The sequence below is a fragment of the Salmo salar genome, chromosome 02 (genome assembly GCF_965601325.2).
Source record: "Salmo salar chromosome 02, fSalSal1, whole genome shotgun sequence".
Lineage (NCBI taxonomy): Eukaryota > Metazoa > Chordata > Actinopteri > Salmoniformes > Salmonidae > Salmo > Salmo salar.
In genome coordinates this window covers 74,730,157-74,753,106 of record NC_138292.1, presented here as the reverse complement: position 1 = coordinate 74,753,106, position 22,950 = coordinate 74,730,157, and the positions used below count along the sequence as shown (strand labels likewise).

At 45.1% G+C, this 22,950-nt stretch overlaps 1 protein-coding gene across 6 annotated transcripts in view; it reads left to right on the top strand.

Moving 5' to 3' along the window:
- LOC106592420 (coiled-coil and C2 domain-containing protein 1A) overlaps positions 1 to 22,950 on the top strand; it is a 63,413-nt gene that overhangs the window by 19,286 nt on the left and 21,177 nt on the right. For all 6 annotated transcript variants that reach the window (XR_014381999.1, XR_014382005.1, XR_014382003.1 and 3 more), the window contains exons 9-20: positions 8,641 to 8,730; positions 8,923 to 9,050; positions 9,354 to 9,426; positions 10,028 to 10,155; positions 10,291 to 10,390; positions 10,642 to 10,814; positions 13,780 to 13,893; positions 16,114 to 16,172; positions 18,302 to 18,418; positions 21,405 to 21,478; positions 22,255 to 22,313; positions 22,697 to 22,848. Coding sequence is in view for 1 of the 6 variants with exons in the window: in XM_045709625.2 (XP_045565581.1) it covers positions 8,641 to 8,730; positions 8,923 to 9,050; positions 9,354 to 9,426; positions 10,028 to 10,155; positions 10,291 to 10,390; positions 10,642 to 10,814; positions 13,780 to 13,893; positions 16,114 to 16,172; positions 18,302 to 18,418; positions 21,405 to 21,478; positions 22,255 to 22,313; positions 22,697 to 22,848 (1,267 nt within the window). In the remaining 5 variants the exon portion in view is untranslated. The remainder of the gene's footprint in view (positions 1 to 8,640; positions 8,731 to 8,922; positions 9,051 to 9,353; positions 9,427 to 10,027; positions 10,156 to 10,290; positions 10,391 to 10,641; positions 10,815 to 13,779; positions 13,894 to 16,113; positions 16,173 to 18,301; positions 18,419 to 21,404; positions 21,479 to 22,254; positions 22,314 to 22,696; positions 22,849 to 22,950) is intronic.

The window sequence follows — 22,950 nt, the reverse complement described above, 5'->3', positions numbered from 1 at the left end:
GTAGACCAGGGTCTGTATTCATAGTGTCTCTCATCCCTAAAGACCTGCTAGAGACTAGTAGACCAGGGTCTGTATTCATAGTGTCTCTCATCCCTAAAGACCTGCTAGAGACTAGTAGACCAGGGTCTGTATTCATAGTGTCTCTCATCCCTAAAGACCTGCTAGAGACTAGTAGACCAGGGTCTGTATTCATAGTGTCTCTCATCCCTAAAGACCTGCTAGAGACTAGAAGACCAGGGTCTGTATTCATAGTGTCTCTCATCCCTAAAGACCTGCTAGAGACTAGAAGACCAGGGTCTGTATTCATAGTGTCTCTCATCCCTAAAGACCTGCTAGAGACTAGAACACCAGGGTCTGTATTCATAGTGTCAGTCTCATCCCTAAAGACCTGCTAGAGACTAGAAGACCAGGGTCTGTATTCATAGTGTCTCAGTCTCATCCCTAAAGACCTGCTAGAGACTAGTAGACCAGGGTCTGTATTCATAGTGTCTCTCATCCCTAAAGACCTGCTAGAGACTAGAAGACCAGGGTCTGTATTCATAGTCTCTCTCATCCCTAAAGACCTGCTAGAGACTAGAAGACCAGGGTCTGTATTCATAGTGTCTCTCATCCCTAAAGACCTGCTATAGACTAGTAGACCAGGGTCTGTATTCATAGTGTCTCTCATCCCTAAAGACCTGCTAGAGACTAGTAGACCAGGGTCTGTATTCATAGTGTCTCTCATCCCTAAAGACCTGCTAGAGACTAGAAGACCAGGGTCTGTATTCATAGTGTCTCAGTCTCATCCCTAAAGACCTGCTAGAGACTAGAAGACCAGGGTCTGTATTCATAGTGTCTCAGTCTCATCCCTAAAGACCTGCTAGAGACTAGAAGACCAGGGTCTGTATTCATAGTGTCTCTCATCCCTAAAGACCTGCTAGAGACTAGAAGACCAGGGTCTGTATTCATAGTGTCTCTCACCCCTAAAGACCTGCTAGAGACTAGAAGACCAGGGTCTGTATTCATAGTGTCTCAGTCTCATCCCTAAAGACCTGCTAGAGACTAGAAGACCAGGGTCTGTATTCATAGTGTCTCTCATCCCTAAAGACCTGCTAGAGACTAGAAGACCAGGGTCTGTATTCATAGTGTCTCTCATCCCTAAAGACCTGCTAGAGACTAGAAGACCAGGGTCTGTATTCATAGTGTCTCTCATCCCTAAAGACCTGCTAGAGACTAGAAGACCAGGGTCTGTATTCATAGTGTCTCTCATCCCTAAAGACCTGCTAGAGACTAGAAGACCAGGGTCTGTATTCATAGTGTCTCTCATCCCTAAAGACCTGCTAGAGACTAGAAGACCAGGGTCTGTATTCATAGTGTCTCTCATCCCTAAAGACCTGCTAGAGACTAGTAGACCAGGGTCTGTATTCATAGTGTCTCTCATCCCTAAAGACCTGCTAGAGACTAGAAGACCAGGGTCTGTATTCATAGTGTCTCTCATCCCTAAAGACCTGCTAGAGACTAGTAGACCAGGGTCTGTATTCATAGTGTCAGTCTCATCCCTAAAGACCTGCTAGAGACTAGAAGACCAGGGTCTGTATTCATAGTGTCTCTCATCCCTAAAGACCTGCTAGAGACTAGAAGACCAGGGTCTCATCCCTAAAGACCTGCTAGAGACTAGAAGACCAGGGTCTGTATTCATAGTGTCTCTCATCCCTAAAGACCTGCTAGAGACTAGAAGACCAGGGTCTGTATTCATAGTGTCTCTCATCCCTAAAGACCTGCTAGAGACTAGAACACCAGGGTCTGTATTCATAGTCTCTCTCATCCCTAAAGACCTGCTAGAGACTAGAAGACCAGGGTCTGTATTCATAGTGTCTCTCATCCCTAAAGACCTGCTAGAGACTAGTAGACCAGGGTCTGTATTCATAGTGTCTCTCATCCCTAAAGACCTGCTAGAGACTAGAAGACCAGGGTCTGTATTCATAGTGTCTCTCATCCCTAAAGACCTGCTAGAGACTAGAAGACCAGGGTCTGTATTCATAGTGTCTCTCATCCCTAAAGACCTGCTAGAGACTAGAACACCAGGGTCTGTATTCATAGTGTCAGTCTCATCCCTAAAGACCTGCTAGAGACTAGAAGACCAGGGTCTGTATTCATAGTGTCTCAGTCTCATCCCTAAAGACCTGCTAGAGACTAGTAGACCAGGGTCTGTATTCATAGTGTCTCTCATCCCTAAAGACCTGCTAGAGACTAGAAGACCAGGGTCTGTATTCATAGTCTCTCTCATCCCTAAAGACCTGCTAGAGACTAGAAGACCAGGGTCTGTATTCATAGTGTCTCTCATCCCTAAAGACCTGCTAGAGACTAGTAGACCAGGGTCTGTATTCATAGTGTCTCTCATCCCTAAAGACCTGCTAGAGACTAGTAGACCAGGGTCTGTATTCATAGTGTCTCTCATCCCTAAAGACCTGCTAGAGACTAGAAGACCAGGGTCTGTATTCATAGTGTCTCAGTCTCATCCCTAAAGACCTGCTAGAGACTAGAAGACCAGGGTCTGTATTCATAGTGTCTCAGTCTCATCCCTAAAGACCTGCTAGAGACTAGAAGACCAGGGTCTGTATTCATAGTGTCTCTCATCCCTAAAGACCTGCTAGAGACTAGAAGACCAGGGTCTGTATTCATAGTGTCTCTCACCCCTAAAGACCTGCTAGAGACTAGAAGACCAGGGTCTGTATTCATAGTGTCTCAGTCTCATCCCTAAAGACCTGCTAGAGACTAGAAGACCAGGGTCTGTATTCATAGTGTCTCTCATCCCTAAAGACCTGCTAGAGACTAGAAGACCAGGGTCTGTATTCATAGTGTCTCTCATCCCTAAAGACCTGCTAGAGACTAGAAGACCAGGGTCTGTATTCATAGTGTCTCTCATCCCTAAAGACCTGCTAGAGACTAGAAGACCAGGGTCTGTATTCATAGTGTCTCTCATCCCTAAAGACCTGCTAGAGACTAGAAGACCAGGGTCTGTATTCATAGTGTCTCTCATCCCTAAAGACCTGCTAGAGACTAGAAGACCAGGGTCTGTATTCATAGTGTCTCTCATCCCTAAAGACCTGCTAGAGACTAGTAGACCAGGGTCTGTATTCATAGTGTCTCTCATCCCTAAAGACCTGCTAGAGACTAGAAGACCAGGGTCTGTATTCATAGTGTCTCTCATCCCTAAAGACCTGCTAGAGACTAGTAGACCAGGGTCTGTATTCATAGTGTCAGTCTCATCCCTAAAGACCTGCTAGAGACTAGAAGACCAGGGTCTGTATTCATAGTGTCTCTCATCCCTAAAGACCTGCTAGAGACTAGAAGACCAGGGTCTCTTCCCTAAAGACCTGCTAGAGACTAGAAGACCAGGGTCTGTATTCATAGTGTCTCTCATCCCTAAAGACCTGCTAGAGACTAGAAGACCAGGGTCTGTATTCATAGTGTCTCTCATCCCTAAAGACCTGCTAGAGACTAGAACACCAGGGTCTGTATTCATAGTCTCTCTCATCCCTAAAGACCTGCTAGAGACTAGAAGACCAGGGTCTGTATTCATAGTCTCTCTCATCCCTAAACACCTGCTAGAGACTAGAAGACCAGGGTCTGTATTCATAGTGTCTCTCATCCCTAAAGACCTGCTAGAGACTAGAAGACCAGGGTCTGTATTCATAGTGTCTCTCATCCCTAAAGACCTGCTAGAGACTAGAAGACCAGGGTCTGTATTCATAGTGTCTCTCATCCCTAAAGACCTGCTAGAGACTAGAAGACCAGGGTCTGTATTCATAGTGTCTCTCATCCCTAAAGACCTGCTAGAGACTAGAAGACCAGGGTCTGTATTCATAGTGTCTCTCATCCCTAAAGACCTGCTAGAGACTAGAAGACCAGGGTCTGTATTCATAGTGTCTCTCATCCCTAAAGACCTGCTAGAGACTAGAAGACCAGGGTCTGTATTCATAGTGTCTCTCATCCCTAAAGACCTGCTAGAGACTAGTAGACCAGGGTCTGTATTCATAGTGTCTCTCATCCCTAAACACCTGCTAGAGACTAGAAGACCAGGGTCTGTATTCATAGTGTCTCTCATCCCTAAACACCTGCTAGAGACTAGAAGACCAGGGTCTGTATTCATAGTGTCTCTCATCCCTAAAGATCTGCTAGAGACTAGAAGACCAGGGTCTGTATTCATAGTGTCTCTCATCCCTAAACACCTGCTAGAGACTAGTAGACCAGGGTCTGTATTCATAGTGTCTCTCATCCCTAAAGACCTGCTAGAGACTAGAAGACCAGGGTCTGTATTCATAGTGTCTCTCATCCCTAAAGACCTGCTAGAGACTAGTAGACCAGGGTCTGTATTCATAGTGTCAGTCTCATCCCTAAAGACCTGCTAGAGACTAGAAGACCAGGGTCTGTATTCATAGTGTCTCTCATCCCTAAAGACCTGCTAGAGACTAGAAGACCAGGGTCTGTATTCATAGTGTCTCTCATCCCTAAAGACCTGCTAGAGACTTGAAGACCAGGGTCTGTATTCATAGTCTCTCTCATCCCTAAAGTCCTGCTAGAGACTAGAAGACCAGGGTCTGTATTCATAGTGTCTCTCATCCCTAAACACCTGCTAGAGACTAGAAGACCAGGGTCTGTATTCATAGTGTCTCAGTCTCATCCCTAAAGACCTGCTAGAGACTAGAAGACCAGGGTCTGTATTCATAGTGTCTCTCATCCCTAAAGACCTGCTAGAGACTAGAAGACCAGGGTCTGTATTCATAGTGTCTCAGTCTCATCCCTAAAGACCTGCTAGAGACTAGTAGACCAGGGTCTGTATTCATAGTCTCTCTCATCCCTAAAGACCTGCTAGAGACTAGAAGACCAGGGTCTGTATTCATAGTGTCTCTCATCCCTAAAGACCTGCTAGAGACTAGAAGACCAGGGTCTGTATTCATAGTGTCTCTCATCCCTAAAGACCTGCTAGAGACTAGAAGACCAGGGTCTGTATTCATAGTGTCTCTCATCCCTAAAGACCTGCTAGAGACTAGTAGACCAGGGTCTGTATTCATAGTGTCTCAGTCTCATCCCTAAAGACCTGCTAGAGACTAGTAGACCAGGGTCTGTATTCATAGTGTCTCTCATCCCTAAAGACCTGCTAGAGACTAGAAGACCAGGGTCTGTATTCATAGTGTCTCTCATCCCTAAAGACCTGCTAGAGACTAGAAGACCAGGGTCTGTATTCATAGTCTCTCTCATCCCTAAAGACCTGCTAGAGACTAGAAGACCAGGGTCTGTATTCATAGTGTCTCTCATCCCTAAAGACCTGCTAGAGACTAGTAGACCAGGGTCTGTATTCATAGTGTCTCTCATCCCTAAAGACCTGCTAGAGACTAGTAGACCAGGGTCTGTATTCATAGTGTCTCTCATCCCTAAAGACCTGCTAGAGACTAGAAGACCAGGGTCTGTATTCATAGTGTCTCAGTCTCATCCCTAAAGACCTGCTAGAGACTAGAAGACCAGGGTCTGTATTCATAGTGTCTCAGTCTCATCCCTAAAGACCTGCTAGAGACTAGTAGACCAGGGTCTGTATTCATAGTGTCTCTCATCCCTAAAGACCTGCTAGAGACTAGAAGACCAGGGTCTGTATTCATAGTGTCTCTCATCCCTAAAGACCTGCTAGAGACTAGAAGACCAGGGTCTGTATTCATAGTGTCTCTCATCCCTAAAGACCTGCTAGAGACTAGAAGACCAGGGTCTGTATTCATAGTGTCTCTCATCCCTAAAGACCTGCTAGAGACTAGAAGACCAGGGTCTGTATTCATAGTGTCTCTCATCCCTAAACACCTGCTAGAGACTAGAAGACCAGGGTCTGTATTCATAGTGTCTCTCATCCCTAAAGACCTGCTAGAGACTAGAAGACCAGGGTCTCATCCCTAAAGACCTGCTAGAGACTAGAAGACCAGGGTCTGTATTCATAGTGTCTCTCATCCCTAAAGACCTGCTAGAGACTAGTAGACCAGGGTCTGTATTCATAGTGTCTCTCATCCCTAAATACCTGCTAGAGACTAGAAGACCAGGGTCTGTATTCATAGTCTCTCTCATCCCTAAAGACCTGCTAGAGACTAGAAGACCAGGCTCTGTATTCATAGTGTCTCTCATCCCTAAAGACCTGCTAGAGACTAGTAGACCAGGGTCTGTATTCATAGTGTCTCTCATCCCTAAAGACCTGCTAGAGACTAGAAGACCAGGGTCTGTATTCATAGTGTCTCTCATCCCTAAAGACCTGCTAGAGACTAGTAGACCAGGGTCTGTATTCATAGTGTCTCTCATCCCTAAAGACCTGCTAGAGACTAGTAGACCAGGGTCTGTATTCATAGTGTCTCTCATCCCTAAAGACCTGCTAGAGACTAGAAGACCAGAGTCTGTATTCATAGTGTCTCTCATCCCTAAAGACCTGCTAGAGACTAGAAGACCAGGGTCTGTATTCATAGTGTCTCTCATCCCTAAAGACCTGCTAGAGACTAGAAGACCAGGGTCTGTATTCATAGTGTCTCTCATCCCTAAAGACCTGCTAGAGACTAGTAGACCAGGGTCTGTATTCATAGTGTCTCTCATCCCTAAAGACCTGCTAGAGACTAGAAGACCAGGGTCTGTATTCATAGTGTCTCTCATCCCTAAAGACCTGCTAGAGACTAGAAGACCAGGGTCTGTATTCATAGTGTCTCTCATCCCTAAAGACCTGCTAGAGACTAGAAGACCAGGGTCTGTATTCATAGTGTCTCTCATCCCTAAAGACCTGCTAGAGACTAGAAGACCAGGGTCTGTATTCATAGTGTCTCTCATCCCTAAAGACCTGCTAGAGACTAGAACACCAGGGTCTGTATTCATAGTGTCAGTCTCATCCCTAAAGACCTGCTAGAGACTAGAAGACCAGGGTCTGTATTCATAGTGTCAGTCTCATCCCTAAAGACCTGCTAGAGACTAGTAGACCAGGGTCTGTATTCATAGTGTCTCTCATCCCTAAAGACCTGCTAGAGACTAGAAGACCAGGGTCTGTATTCATAGTGTCTCTCATCCCTAAAGACCTGCTAGAGACTAGTAGACCAGGGTCTGTATTCATAGTGTCTCTCATCCCTAAAGACCTGCTAGAGACTAGTAGACCAGGGTCTGTATTCATAGTGTCTCTCATCCCTAAAGACCTGCTAGAGACTAGTAGACCAGGGTCTGTATTCATAGTGTCTCTCATCCCTAAAGACCTGCTAGAGACTAGTAGACCAGGGTCTGTATTCATAGTGTCTCTCATCCCTAAAGACCTGCTAGAGACTAGAAGACCAGGGTCTGTATTCATAGTGTCTCTCATCCCTAAAGACCTGCTAGAGACTAGAAGACCAGGGTCTGTATTCATAGTGTCTCTCATCCCTAAAGACCTGCTAGAGACTAGAACACCAGGGTCTGTATTCATAGTGTCAGTCTCATCCCTAAAGACCTGCTAGAGACTAGAAGACCAGGGTCTGTATTCATAGTGTCAGTCTCATCCCTAAAGACCTGCTAGAGACTAGTAGACCAGGGTCTGTATTCATAGTGTCTCTCATCCCTAAAGACCTGCTAGAGACTAGAAGACCAGGGTCTGTATTCATAGTGTCTCTCATCCCTAAAGACCTGCTAGAGACTAGTAGACCAGGGTCTGTATTCATAGTGTCTCTCATCCCTAAAGACCTGCTAGAGACTAGTAGACCAGGGTCTGTATTCATAGTGTCTCTCATCCCTAAAGACCTGCTAGAGACTAGTAGACCAGGGTCTGTATTCATAGTGTCTCTCATCCCTAAAGACCTGCTAGAGACTAGTAGACCAGGGTCTGTATTCATAGTGTCTCTCATCCCTAAAGACCTGCTAGAGACTAGAACACCAGGGTCTGTATTCATAGTGTCTCTCATCCCTAAAGACCTGCTAGAGACTAGTAGACCAGGGTCTGTATTCATAGTGTCTCTCATCCCTAAAGACCTGCTAGAGACTAGAAGACCAGGGTCTGTATTCATAGTGTCTCTCATCCCTAAAGACCTGCTAGAGACTAGAAGACCAGGGTCTGTATTCATAGTGTCTCTCATCCCTAAAGACCTGCTAGAGACTAGAAGACCAGGGTTTGTATTCATAGTGTCTCTCATCCCTAAAGACCTGCTAGAGACTAGAAGACCAGGGTCTGTATTCATAGTGTCTCTCATCCCTAAAGACCTGCTAGAGACTAGAAGACCAGGGTCTGTATTCATAGTGTCTCTCATCCCTAAAGACCTGCTAGAGACTAGAAGACCAGGGTCTGTATTCATAGTGTCTCTCATCCCTAAAGACCTGCTAGAGACTAGAAGACCAGGGTCTGTATTCATAGTGTCTCTCATCCCTAAAGACCTGCTAGAGACTAGCAGACCAGGGTCTGTATTCATAGTGTCTCAGTCTCCGAGAGAGTGCTGCTGATCTGGGATCAGTTTTCCCTTTTTAGATCACAATGAAAAAGATGACATGGGGAACCTGATCCTAGATCAGGACTCCTACTCTGAGACGCTTTGTACATTCCGCCCTGACCCCTAAACATCTGATCTCAACCCCCCCATACGGCCTAACTCCTCTTTCTTCTCATCCCTCTCTCTCTCTCTCTCCCCTCAGGAGATGCAGTGGTAGAGCGTTCAGCTCCTCCTCCTTCCCAGTCTCCCTCCCCTGCTGCTCCCCCTGCAGCTCCCCCGGTGGCCGACTCCGGTAAAACACATAATATTATTAATAATAATAATAATGATGGATTGGATGTATAAAGGGCCTTTCCAAATCACCTCCTCCATCACCAATGTGTAGCACCCATCTGGTTGATGCACGGCAGCCATTTTGTGCCAGGTCGCTCAGTGGAGACGTGTGTGTGTGTGTGTGTGTGTGGTGTGTGTGTGTGTGTGACAGCCCTCCCAGTCCCAGGCAGTGTAGGGGAAGCGTTACAACAGAGGATGGACAGATACAAAGCTGCAGCAGAGGGGGCCAGGAGCAAAGGAGACGACCGCAAGGCACGCATGCACCAGCGCATCGTCAAGGTACACACACATCAAAGACATGACTGGTGGTTCACACACACATCAAAGACATGACTGGTGGTTCACACACACATCAAAGAAATGACTGGTGGTTCACACACACATCAAAGAAATGACTGGTGGTTCACGCATGCACACACACACACACACACACACACAAGAATGAGAAAGAACTCCAAAAGTTCCATGCTTTTGACAGCAGAAACGTCTCACACACACACTGTAATGTATACCTGCTCGGATATATCGTACTAGTGTGTGTGTGTGTGTGTGTGTGTGTGTGTGTGTGTGTGTGTGTAACAGCAATACCAGGATGCCATCAAGTCTCATAAGGCTGGACGACCAGTCAACCTGGCTGATCTTCCTGTACCACCAGGTAACCTGCATTTAGCTGCAGCTTTTATCACGTACATTTCTGTCATTAAGCAGATGCTCTTATTCCCCGTGGGAATCCAACCCACAACCCAGGCGTTGCAGGTGCCGTGCTCTACCCACTGAGCCACACATGACCTCTATAATAGGTGTTTGAGCGCAGTGTGTGTTCAGTCTGTACCGTGTTTGTTTATATGATGGATTCATTGTATGAGATTTTTTAATTGATATACTTTGTTACTCTCAGGCTGGCCCTTGCAAGCGTCATGTTTTATTAGCGTGTTTTTAGCGTGTACGCCGTAGCATGTTTTTTTGCATGTACTCCGTAGCATGTTTTTTTGCATGTACTCCGTAGCATGTTTTTAGCATGTACTCTGTAGCATGTTTTTAGCATGTACTCTGTAGCATGTTTTTAGCATGTATTTCGTAGCATGTTTTTAGCGTGTATTTCGTAGCGTGTTTTTAGCATGTACCCCGTAGCGTGTTTTTAGCGTGTATGCCGTAGCGTGTTTTTAGCGTGTACGCCGTAGCGTGTTTTTAGCGTGTACGCCGTAGCGTGTTTTTTGTTCTCTGTGTTTACCATGTACTGTGTTGTTGTGGCCCAGGCTGTCCTCCGCTGCAGGGCTCAGAGAGCAGCCAGCAGAACTTCATGGGCGTCCTGGAGACGGCCATGAAACTAGCCAATCAGGACGCAGACGCAGAGGACGAGGACGGACCAGGGAAATTGGCCAAGGTAACCACCATGACCTATGACCCTGACACACGTAATGTCATGAGATTGTTCTGGAAAGTGGGAAAATATGGATACTATGTTCATGTTTACAATATTTAACTTCCGTTCACTTAACTCTTCCCCCCCCCCCTCCAGCCTGCAGTGGGAGCTCCAGTCCAGAAAGGCAAAGCCCCGACCCCTCCCACACCAGGTTCTGGAGGCAACACAACACAGGGCTCCAGACTGGGGCTTAAAGGTGTGTGTATGTTGGTGTCAGTTTGTATGTCAGTGTGTCGGTACGTGTGTGTGCACATATTCATAGACGTGTTAAATTCATCCCTTGACATGAACAAATTCATTCTCCCATTGACACCTCTACATTAGCCACTCTGATGTCTCCCTACACACACACACATTTCCCTCTCCCCCTCCCCCACACTCACACATACATCCACATCCTGACTCCCTCCCTCCCTCCCCCCTGTGACGTCCCTTCCTGTGGTGCAGCCCAGCAGCAGTTGGACTTCCTGTTGCTGCGACGGCAGGCCTTCGTCCGGGCGGCGCTGCGTTCCAAACAGATGAAGGACATGCAGGGAGCGGCGGTCCATCTCCGACACGCTAAAGGACTGGACCAGATGATCAGCGCCACCAAGGGAGGTCTGCCTGTAGACATCACCAAGGTGTGTGTTTGGGCTGGTGGAGGGTTACCTGTAGACATCACCAAGGTGTGTGTTTGGGCTGGTGGAGGGTTACCTGTAGACATCACCAAGGTGTGTGTTTGGGCTGGTGGAGGGTTACCTGTAGACATCACCAAGGTGTGTGTTTGGGCTGGTGGAGGGTTACCTGTAGACATCACCAAGGTGTGTGTTTGGGCTGGTGGAGGGTTACCTGTAGACATCACCAAGGTGTGTGTTTGGGCTGGTGGAGGGTTACCTGTAGACATCACCACGGTGTGTGTTTGGGCTGGTGGAGGGTTACCTGTAGACATCACCAAGGTGTGTGTTTGGGCTGGTGGAGGGTTACCTGTAGACATCACCAAGGTGTGTGTTTGGGCTGGTGGAGGGTTACCTGTAGACATCACCAAGGTGTGTGTTTGGGCTGGTGGAGGGTTACCTGTAGACATCACCACGGTGTGTGTTTGGGCTGGTGGAGGGTTACCTGTAGACATCACCACGGTGTGTGTTTGGGCTGGTGGAGGGTTACCTGTAGACATCACCAAGGTGTGTGTTTGGGCTGGTGGAGGGTTACCTGTAGACATCACCACGGTGTGTGTTTGGGCTGGTGGAGGGTTACCTGTAGACATCACCAAGGTGTGTGTTTGGGCTGGTGGAGGGTTACCTGTAGACATCACCAAGGTGTGTGTTTGGGCTGGTGGAGGGTTACCTGTAGACATCACCAAGGTGTGTGTTTGGGCTGGTGGAGGGTTACCTGTAGACATCACCAAGGTGTGTGTTTGGGCTGGTGGAGGGTTACCTGTAGACATCACCAAGGTGTGTGTTTGGGCTGGTGGAGGGTTACCTGTAGACATCACCACGGTGTGTGTTTGGGCTGGTGGAGGGTTACCTGTAGACATCACCACGGTGTGTGTTTGGGCTGGTGGAGGGTTACCTGTAGACATCACCAAGGTGTGTGTTTGGGCTGGTGGAGGGTTACCTGTAGACATCACCACGGTGTGTGTTTGGGCTGGTGGAGGGTTACCTGTAGACATCACCAAGGTGTGTGTTTGGGCTGGTGGAGGGTTACCTGTAGACATCACCAAGGTGTGTGTTTGGGCTGGTGGAGGGTTACCTGTAGACATCACCAAGGTGTGTGTTTGGGCTGGTGGAGGGTTACCTGTAGACATCACCAAGGTGTGTGTTTGGGCTGGTGGAGGGTTACCTGTAGACATCACCAAGGTGTGTGTTTGGGCTGGTGGAGGGTTACCTGTAGACATCACCAAGGTGTGTGTTTGGGCTGGTGGAGGGTTACCTGTAGACATCACCACGGTGTGTGTTTGGGCTGGTGGAGGGTTACCTGTAGACATCACCAAGGTGTGTGTTTGGGCTGGTGGAGGGTTACCTGTAGACATCACCACGGTGTGTGTTTGGGCTGGTGGAGGGTTACCTGTAGACATCACCACGGTGTGTGTTTGGGCTGGTGGAGGGTTACCTGTAGACATCACCACGGTGTGTGTTTGGGCTGGTGGAGGGTTACCTGTAGACATCACCACGGTGTGTGTTTGGGCTGGTGGAGGGTTACCTGTAGACATCACCACGGTGTGTGTTTGGGCTGGTGGAGGGTTACCTGTAGACATCACCACGGTGTGTGTTTGGGCTGGTGGAGGGTTACCTGTAGACATCACCAAGGTGTGTGTTTGGGCTGGTGGAGGGTTACCTGTAGACATCACCACGGTGTGTGTTTGGGCTGGTGGAGGGTTACCTGTAGACATCACCAAGGTGTGTGTTTGGGCTGGTGGAGGGTTACCTGTAGACATCACCAAGGTGTGTGTTTGGGCTGGTGGAGGGTTACCTGTAGACATCACCAAGGTGTGTGTTTGGGCTGGTGGAGGGTTACCTGTAGACATCACCACGGTGTGTGTTTGGGCTGGTGGAGGGTTACCTGTAGACATCACCACGGTGTGTGTTTGGGCTGGTGGAGGGTTACCTGTAGACATCACCAAGGTGTGTGTTTGGGCTGGTGGAGGGTTACCTGTAGACATCACCAAGGTGTGTGTTTGGGCTGGTGGAGGGTTACCTGTAGACATCACCAAGGTGTGTGTTTGGGCTGGTGGAGGGTTACTTTTCACAAATTCACAGCTTTTCCAGAAATCCAGGAATCTGCAGGGAATAATAAAGCAGGAAATCTTCAACCAGAATTTTGGGGAAAGTTTTTAATTTTGCAACACGAGGAGGACTGTGTGTTTCAAGGTTAAGGAGGGAGGGAGGGAGGGAGGGAGGGAGGGAGGGAAGGAACATTGAGACTGCAGGAGAGGAGCCAGGAACAGATGGAGAGGACAGGGGGAGACCAAGACACCTGTGTGCGTGTGTGTGTGCGTGTGCGTGTGTGTGTGTGTGTGTGTGTGTGTGTGTGTGTGTGTGTGTGTGTGTGTGTGTGTGTGTGTGTGTGTGTGTGTGTGTGTGTGTGTGTGTGTGCTCTATATATAATCTCCTGCTGTTGACTTTTCACACCTCTTTCTTTCTCTTTACCTCTCTATTTCCACTTCATTTTCCTCTCCTCTACTACACACCTCTCTCTTTCTCTTTACCTCTCTATTTCCACTTCATTTTCCTCTCCTCTACTACACACCTCTCTCTTTCTCTTTACCTCTCTATTTGTGTCGGTGTTAAAGTCATCCCTTGACATTAACAATTTCACACACACTTACCCCCCCGCCACACACACACATTCATCTTCCTCCATCTCTTTCTCTCCCCCTCCTTACTCTCTCCTCCTCTCTCACTCCTCATCCTCTCTTCCTGTCTCTCTCATTGATTTATCCATCCGTCTCTCTCTCCCCCTCTCCCCTGTCTCCTCTCCCCCCTCCCCTCTCATCTCCCCATCTCCTCTCTGATTCAGAGGGGTTAAATACGGAAGGCACATTTTTGGTTGAAAGCGTTCTGTTGTACAACTGACTAGGTATCCCCCTTTTTCTGTTTTCTCCCACAGGTCCCCAGTGCTCCAGTCAGTGAGGAGGACTACTCTCTGGCTCGGACTCGTTCCTCTCCTCGCTCCTCAGAGCAATACAGCAGCCTCATGGAGCTCCTCCGACAGCAGCACCAGGTTATTACAACTCTTATGACAACTCTTACTGCATATTTATAAGACATGATTTAACTCATTAACCTCTCTAGGGTCGGCGGGACGAAATCGTCCCACCTACGTAACAGCCAGTGGAATCCTGTGGCGCGTTATTCAAATACCTTAGAAATGCTATTACTTCAATTTCTCAAACATATGACTATTTTACACCATTTTAAAGACAAGACTCTCGTTAATCTAACCACACTGTCCGATTTCAAAAAGGCTTCACAACGAAAGCAAAACATTAGATTATGTCAGCAGAGTACCCAGCCAGAAATAATCAGACACCCATTTTTCAAGCTAGCATATAATGTCACAAAAACCCAGAAGACAGCTAAATGCAGCACTAACCTTTTGATGATCTTCATCAGATGACACACCTAGGACATTATGTTATACAATACATGCATGTTTTGTTCAATCAAGTTCATATTTATATCAAAAACCAGCTTTTTACATTAGCATGTGACGTTCAGAACTAGCATACCCCCCGCAAACTTCCGGTGAATTTACAAAAAATTTACTAAATTACTCACGATAAACGTTCACAAAAAGCATAACAATTATTTTAAGAATTATAGATACAGAACTCCTCTATGCACTCGATATGTCCGATTTTAAAATAGCTTTTCGGTGAAAGCACATTTTGCAATATTCTCAGTAGATAGCCCGGCATCACAGGGCTAGCTATTTAGACACCCAGCAAGTTTAGCACTCACCAAAGTCAGATTTACTATAAGAAAAATGTTATTACCTTTGGTGTTCTTCGTCAGAATGCACTCCCAGGACTTCTACTTCAATAACAAATGTTGGTTTGGTCCCAAATAATCCATAGTTATATCCAAACAGCAGCGTTTTGTTCGTGCGTTCAAGACACTATCCGAAAGGGTAAAGAAGGGTGACGAGCACGACGCATTTCGTGACAAAAAATGTCTAAATATTCCATTACCGTACTTCGAAGCATGTCAACCGCTGTTTAAAATCAATTTTTATGCCATTTTTCTCGTAAAAAAGCGATAATATTCCGACCGGGAATCTGCGTTTAGGTAAAAAGACGAAAGAAAATAAAGCATGGGGTCGACTCGTGCACGCGCCTAAGCCCATTGTCCTCTGATCGGCCACTTGCCAAAAGCGCAAATGTGTTTCAGCCTGGGGCTGCCTCGTTATCATTCAGCTTTTTCCCGGGCTCTGAGAGCCTATGGGAGCCGTAGGAAGTGTCACGTTACAGCAAAGATCCTCAGTCTTCAATAAACAGAGACAAGAAGAACAAGATCTTGTCAGAGAGGGCCACTTCCTGTAAGGAATCTTCTCAGGTTTTTGCCTGCCATATGAGTTCTGTTATACTCACAGACACCATTCAAACAGTTTTAGAAACTTTAGGGTGTTTTCTATCCAAAGCCAATAATTATATGCATATTCTAGTTACTGGGCAGGAGTAGTAACCAGATTAAATCGGGTACGTTTTTTATCCGGCCGTGTCAATACTGCCCCCTACCCCCAACAGGTTAACATGGAGCTCCTCTGACAGCAGCACCAGGTTATTACAACTCTTATGACAACTCTTACTGCATATTTATAAGACATGATTTAATTCATTAACATGGAGCTCCTCCGACAGCAGCACCAGGTTATTACAACTCTTATGACAAGTTATTAAACGGCATATATTTAAAACAATATATTTATATAGCACTTCACCAACAATAAATGCCTCATTGAACCCTTATACATGCATACATACATGCATACATACATACATACATACATACATACATACATACATACATACATACATACATGTACAGTACCAGTCAAAAGTTTGGACAGCTACTCATTCCAAGCTGTCATCATATAAAAAATATATTTTGATTTGTTTAACACTTTTTTGGTTACTGCATGATTCCATATGTTGTATTTCATAGTTTTGATGTCTTCACTATTATTCTACAATGTAGAAAATAATACAAATAAAGAAAAAACCTGGAATGAGTAGGTGTGTCCAAAACTTTTGACTGGTACTGTGTATGTATGTATATGTGTGTGTGTGTGTGTGTGTGTGTGTGTGTGTGTGTGTGTGTATATATGTGTGTGTGTGTATATATATATGTATATATGTGTGTGTGTCAGTACAACACGTTATAATAGACTCTTAACATGTTGATAGTACATTAATAACACATGATCTGTTTCTCTCTACAGAAATGTCTGGGTTACTCCCAGCAGTTCACTCACATGGGAAGTGTGCCCGAGACCTCCAGGTTAGTGGCAACAATTGTGTGTGAGTGTGCACGAGCGTACGTTAGTACACCGAGTACATCAAGAGGTTCAAAGAATTACCGGACTGATAAGTCAGTTCAGTACATATTTATTATAAATCAGATGTGTTTAGAAAGAGGTTCAAATACAGACCGTGTTGAAAGGTCATTAAAACAACCAGGACCTGCACACCTCACAGTATGTATAGATCTACCTCGTTCCTCCCTCACAGTATGTATAGATCTACCTCGCTCCTCCCACACAGTATGTATTATCTACCTCGTTACTCCCACACAGTATCTATAGATCTACCTCGTTCCTCCCTCACAGTATGTATAGATCCACCTCGTTCCTCCCACACAGTATCTATAGATCTACCTCGTTCCTCCCTCACAGTATGTATAGATCTACCTCGTTCCTCCCTCACAGTATGTATAGATCTACCTCGTTCCTCCCTCACAGTATGCATAGATCTACCTTGTTCCTCCCTCACAGTATGTATAGATCTACCTCGTTCCTCCCACACAGTATGTATAGATCTACCTCGTTCCTCCCTCACAGTATGTATAGATCTACCTCGTTCCTCCCTCACAGTATGTATAGATCTACCTCGTTCCTCCCTCACAGTATGTATAGATCTACCTCGTTCCTCCCTCACAGTATGTATAGATCTACCTCGTTCCTCCCTCACAGTATGTATAGAACTACCTCGTTCCTCCCTCACAGTATGTATAGATCTACCTCGTTACTCCCACACAGTATGTATAGATTAACCTCGTTCCTCCCTCAGAGTATGTATAGATCTACCTCGTTCCTCCCTCACAGTATGTATAGATCTACCTCGTTCCTCCCTCACAGTATGTATAGATCTACCTCGTTCCTCCCTCACAGTATGTATAGGTCTACCTCGTTCCTCCCTCACAGTATGTATAGGTCTACCTCGTTCCTCCCACACAGTATGTATAAGTCTACCTCGTTCCTCCCACACAGTATGTATAGGTCTACCTCGTTCCTCCCTCACAGTATGTATAGGTCTACCTCGTTCCTCCCACACAGTATGTATGGGTCTACCTCGTTCCTCCCACACTGTTCAGAAACATTCTTTTAAAGAGACACACAATAATTAGGCCCAACTACTGTAAAACACATTTAACAAATATAAGTGAAGATGCATTGAATTTAAGGAAATGCCATCTTCACTGTGTGTGTGTGTGTACCGTGTGAATCAGGGTGGGAAATGTAACTTTTTGTTCCACCAGCCACTCAGATTTTTTATCAGCCATAATATTTGTTCTGCCATAATTATACCCCAAAGATAGTAACGGATGAGCATGTTTTGTAATGTTTCTAAAACAAGAAATTAATCACTAGTAAGAAGTAATGCGGTATATTGCTTAATTCCATTTTTGTAACCTGCGTCTTTTAACCAATGTATGCTAAAATAAATAATTTAGATGCTATAGTAAAAACAGATAAACAGTTCTCCAAATGAACCTGCCACAAAATGCTGAGTCATAGGACTTATTTAATATTGTAGTTCAGGGCTCTACACTGATGTGTTTTACAAGGAGTACATGATCTGCTTCTAAGTAGTAATGTAGAAGAACACAAATAAATCTAGGACAACAATTTAAACTATTTGAGTGTTTTAATGATAAGAAAGTGACAAGAAAGCTGATGAATAAGTTTTTTGGAGTGATCCATGCTCAATCAAGCACAATCATTAGGCGAGACAAAAATGGTCAGCTGGCCCTTTAAGGGACGGGCCGTTACCATGGTTACCGGGGCACTTGCTTGTCTGTGACGAAAAAAAATCTCAGACTGCGACGTCTTCCTAGCAGCGGACAGTTGCTGCAAACTCAAACAGACATTGAAAAACAACCTAGCGTGTGAACATAACGATGTAACTGGCCAAGAAACACGAGGACAAAGTCACATGTCAGCAGCCTTGTAAATTCCACTAACTTCTACATGTGGGTTTTGGATAAAAAAAACAGTTCCCAAATACTCTGTGTGACCAACTGCCAACGTGGCTGGTCAAACAGACATTCAACCCCGCCAATGACAACATCTACCCCCATTTGGCGTGTGTGCGTGTGTGTGTAATGTGCGTGTGTGTTGCTGTTGTCAGGTTTGAGAAGCTGGCAGAGGAGTGTATGCAGAACATTGAGGTGCTGAAGATGGCCCATGCCAAGGGCCAGCCTGTCCCCAAATACCACACTGAGGAGAGGACCTTCAACACTGTCAAGTACTATACTGTTACTACCATATTAATACCACACTGAGGACCATCAACACTGTCAAGTACTATACTGTTACTACCATATTAATATCACACTGAGGACCTTCAACACTGTCAGGTACTATACTGTTACTACCATATTAATACCACACTGAGGACCTTCAACACTGTCAAGTACTATACTGTTACTACCATATTAATATCACACTGAGGACCTTCAACACTGTCAAGTACTATACTGTTACTACCATATTAATACCACACTGAGGACCTTCAACACTGTCAAGTACTATACTGTTACTACCATATTAATATCACACTGAGGACCTTCAACACTGTCAAGTACTATACTGTTACTACCATATTAATACCACACTGAGGACCTTCAACACTGTCAAGTACTATACTGTTACTACCATATTAATATCACACTGAGGACCTTCAACACTGTCAAGTACTATACTGTTACTACCATATTAATACCACACTGAGGACCTTCAACACTGTCAAGTACTATACTGTTACTACCATATTAATATCACACTGAGGACCTTCAACACTGTCAAGTACTATACTGTTACTACCATATTAATACCACACTGAGGAGAGGACCTTCAACACTGTCAAGTACTATACGGTTACTACCATATTAATATCACACTGAGGACCTTCAACACTGTCAAGTACTATACTGTTACTACCATATTAATATCACACTGAGGACCTTCAACACTGTCAAGTACTATACTGTTACTACCATATTAATACCACACTGAGGAGAGGACCTACTGAGGACCTTCAACACTGTCAAGTACTATACTGTTACTACCATATTAATATCACACTGAGGACCTTCAACACTGTCAAGTACTATACTGTTACTACCATATTAATACCACACTGAGGAGAGGACCTTCAACACTGTCAAGTACTATACTGTTACTAACATATTAATATCACACTGAGGACCTTCAACACTGTCAAGTACTATACTGTTACTAACATATTAATATCACACTGAGGCCCTTCAACACTGTCAAGTACTATACTGTTACTAACATATTAATATCACACTGAGGCCCTTCAACACTGTCAAGTACTATACTGTTACTAACATATTAATACCACACTGAGGAGAGGACCTTCAACACTGTCAAGTACTACACTGTTACTACCATATTAATATCACACTGAGGACCTTCAACACTGTCAAGTACTATACTGTTACTAACATATTAATATCACACTGAGGCCCTTCAACACTGTCAAGTACTATACTGTTACTAACATATTAATATCACACTGAGGCCCTTCAACACTGTCAAGTACTATACTGTTACTAACATATTAATACCACACTGAGGAGAGGACCTTCAACACTGTCAAGTACTACACTGTTACTACCATATTAATATCACACTGAGGACCTTCAACACTGTCAAGTACTATACTGTTACTACCATATTAATATCACACTGAGGACCTTCAACCCTGTCAAGTACTATACTGTTACTAACATATTAATATCACACTGAGGCCCTTCAACACTGTCAAGTACTATACTGTTACTAACATATTAATACCACACTGAGGCCCTTCAACACTGTCAAGTACTATACTGTTACTAACATATTAATACCACACTGAGGCCCTTCAACACTGTCAAGTACTATACTGTTACTACCATAATAATATCACACTGAGGCCCTTCAACACTGTCAAGTACTATACTGTTACTACCATATTAATATCACACTGAGGCCCTTCAACACTGTCAAGTACTATACTGTTACTACCATATTAATATCACACTGAGGACCTTCAACACTGTCAAGTACTATACTGTTACTAACATATTAATATCACACTGAGGACCTTCAACACGATCAAGTACTATACTGTTACTAACATATTAATATCACACTGAGGACCTTCAACACAATCAAGTACTATACTGTTACTAACATATTAATATCACACTGAGGAGAGGACCTTCAACACTGTCAAGTACTATACTGTTACTAACATATTAATATCACACTGAGGACCTTCAACACAATCAAGTACTATACTGTTACTAACATATTAATATCACACTGAGGAGAGGACCTTCAACACTGTCAAGTACTACACTGTTACTACCATATTAATATCACACTGAGGACCTTCAACACTGTCAAGTACTATACTGTTACTACCATATTAATATCAATACTGAGGACCTTCAACCCTGTCAAGTACTATACTGTTACTAACATATTAATACCACACTGAGGAGAGGACCTTCAACACTGTCAAGTACTACACTGTTACTACCATATTAATATCACACTGAGGACCTTCAACACTGTCAAGTACTATACTGTTACTAACATATTAATATCACACTGAGGCCCTTCAACACTGTCAAGTACTATACTGTTACTAACATATTAATACCACACTGAGGAGAGGACCTTCAACACTGTCAAGTACTACACTGTTACTACCATATTAATATCACACTGAGGACCTTCAACACTGTCAAGTACTATACTGTTACTACCATATTAATATCACACTGAGGACCTTCAACCCTGTCAAGTACTATACTGTTACTAACATATTAATATCACACTGAGGACCTTCAACACTGTCAAGTACTATACTGTTACTAACATATTAATACCACATTGAGGCCCTTCAACACTGTCAAGTACTATACTGTTACTACGCATATTGAATATCACACTGAGGCCCTTCAACACTGTCAAGTACTATACTGTTACTACCATATTAATATCACACTGAGGCCCTTCAACACTGTCAAGTACTATACTGTTACTACCATATTAATATCACACTGAGGACCTTCAACACTGTCAAGTACTATACTGTTACTACCATATTAATACCACAATGCCATACAATTAACATTCATAGACAAATAAATCTCTTATACACATATATACAAAGCAGGAGGAAAGTAATCAGTCTTCTCTGTCTGTTGTAGAATGTATCCTGACCTGACAGCCAATGAGATGACGCTGTACATCGTGAAGGGCATTAATCTGCCTGCTCCCTCAGGTGTGTTGTTATGAACTTTATATGCCTCTCTACTGACCCCTCTCTACTGACCCCTCTCTCTTGACCCCTCTCTCTTGACCCCTCTCTCTTGACCCCTCTCTTCTGACCCCTCTCTCCTGACCCCTCTCTCCTGACCCCTCTCTCCTCATTCCTTTCTTCTGACCCCTCTCTCCTGACCCCTCTCTTCTCACCCCTCTCTTCTCACCCCTCTTTCCTCATCCCTCTCTCTCCTCATCCCTCTCTCTCCTCATTCCTTTCTTCTGACCCCTCTCTCCTGACCCCTCTCTTCTCACCCCTCTCTTCTGACCCCTCTCTCCTCATCCCTCTCTCTCCTCATCCCTCTCTCTCCTCACCCCTCTCTTCTGACCCCTCTCTCCTGACCCCTCTCTTCTCATTCCTTTCTTCTGACCCCTCTCTCCTGACCCCTCTCTTCTCACCCCTCTTCTGACCCCTCTCTCCTCATCCCTCTCTCTCCTCATCCCTCTCTCTCCTCATCCCTCTCTCTCCTCACCCCTCTCTTCTCACCCCTCTTCTGACCCCTCTCTCCTCATCCCTCTCTCTCCTCATCCCTCTCTCTCCTCACCCCTCTCTTCTGACCTCTCTCTCCTCATCCCTCTCTCTCCTCATCCCTCTCTCTCCTGATCCCTCTCTCTCTTACAGAGCCTGTAAGTAAGCATTTCACTAAGGTCTACACCTGTTGTATTCGGCGCACGTGACAAATAAATAAATATACTTTGATTTGATTCTCACCCCTCTCTTCTCATCCCTCTTCTCAGGAGTCTCTGCCAGTGATCTGGACACCAGTGTGCGCTTTGAGTTTCCTTTTCCTAGTGCGGTAAGACTCACTCTCACACACAGGCACACACACAGGCACACACAGGCACACACACACAGGCATACACACACACACACACAGGCATACACATAGACACACACACACACACAGGCATACACATAGACACACACACACACACACAGGCATACACATAGACACACACAGGCATACACATATACACACACACACACACACAGGCACACACAGGCACACACACACACACACACAGGCACACACAGGCACACACAGGCACACACAGGCACACACACACACACAGGCATACACACACACAGGCATACACGTATACATACATTTCCACTTAGATCCACTCAAATATTCTCTCTCTGTCTTTGATGTGTGTGTGTGTGTGTGTGTGTGTGCAGGAGGAGGCCCAGAGGGATAAGACCAGTACAGTGAAGAACAGCAACAGTCCAGAGTTTAAAGAGCAGTTTAACCTGAACATCAACCGTCAACACAGAGGCTTCAAGAGGGTCATCCAGGCCAAAGGCATCAAGTTTGACATCATCCACAAGGGGTGAGATCCACAGAAATACACCAGACCTGGTTAATACATGCAGATTGTAGTAACATAGAATATTAACACAGAAATACACCAGACCTGGTTAATACATGCAGA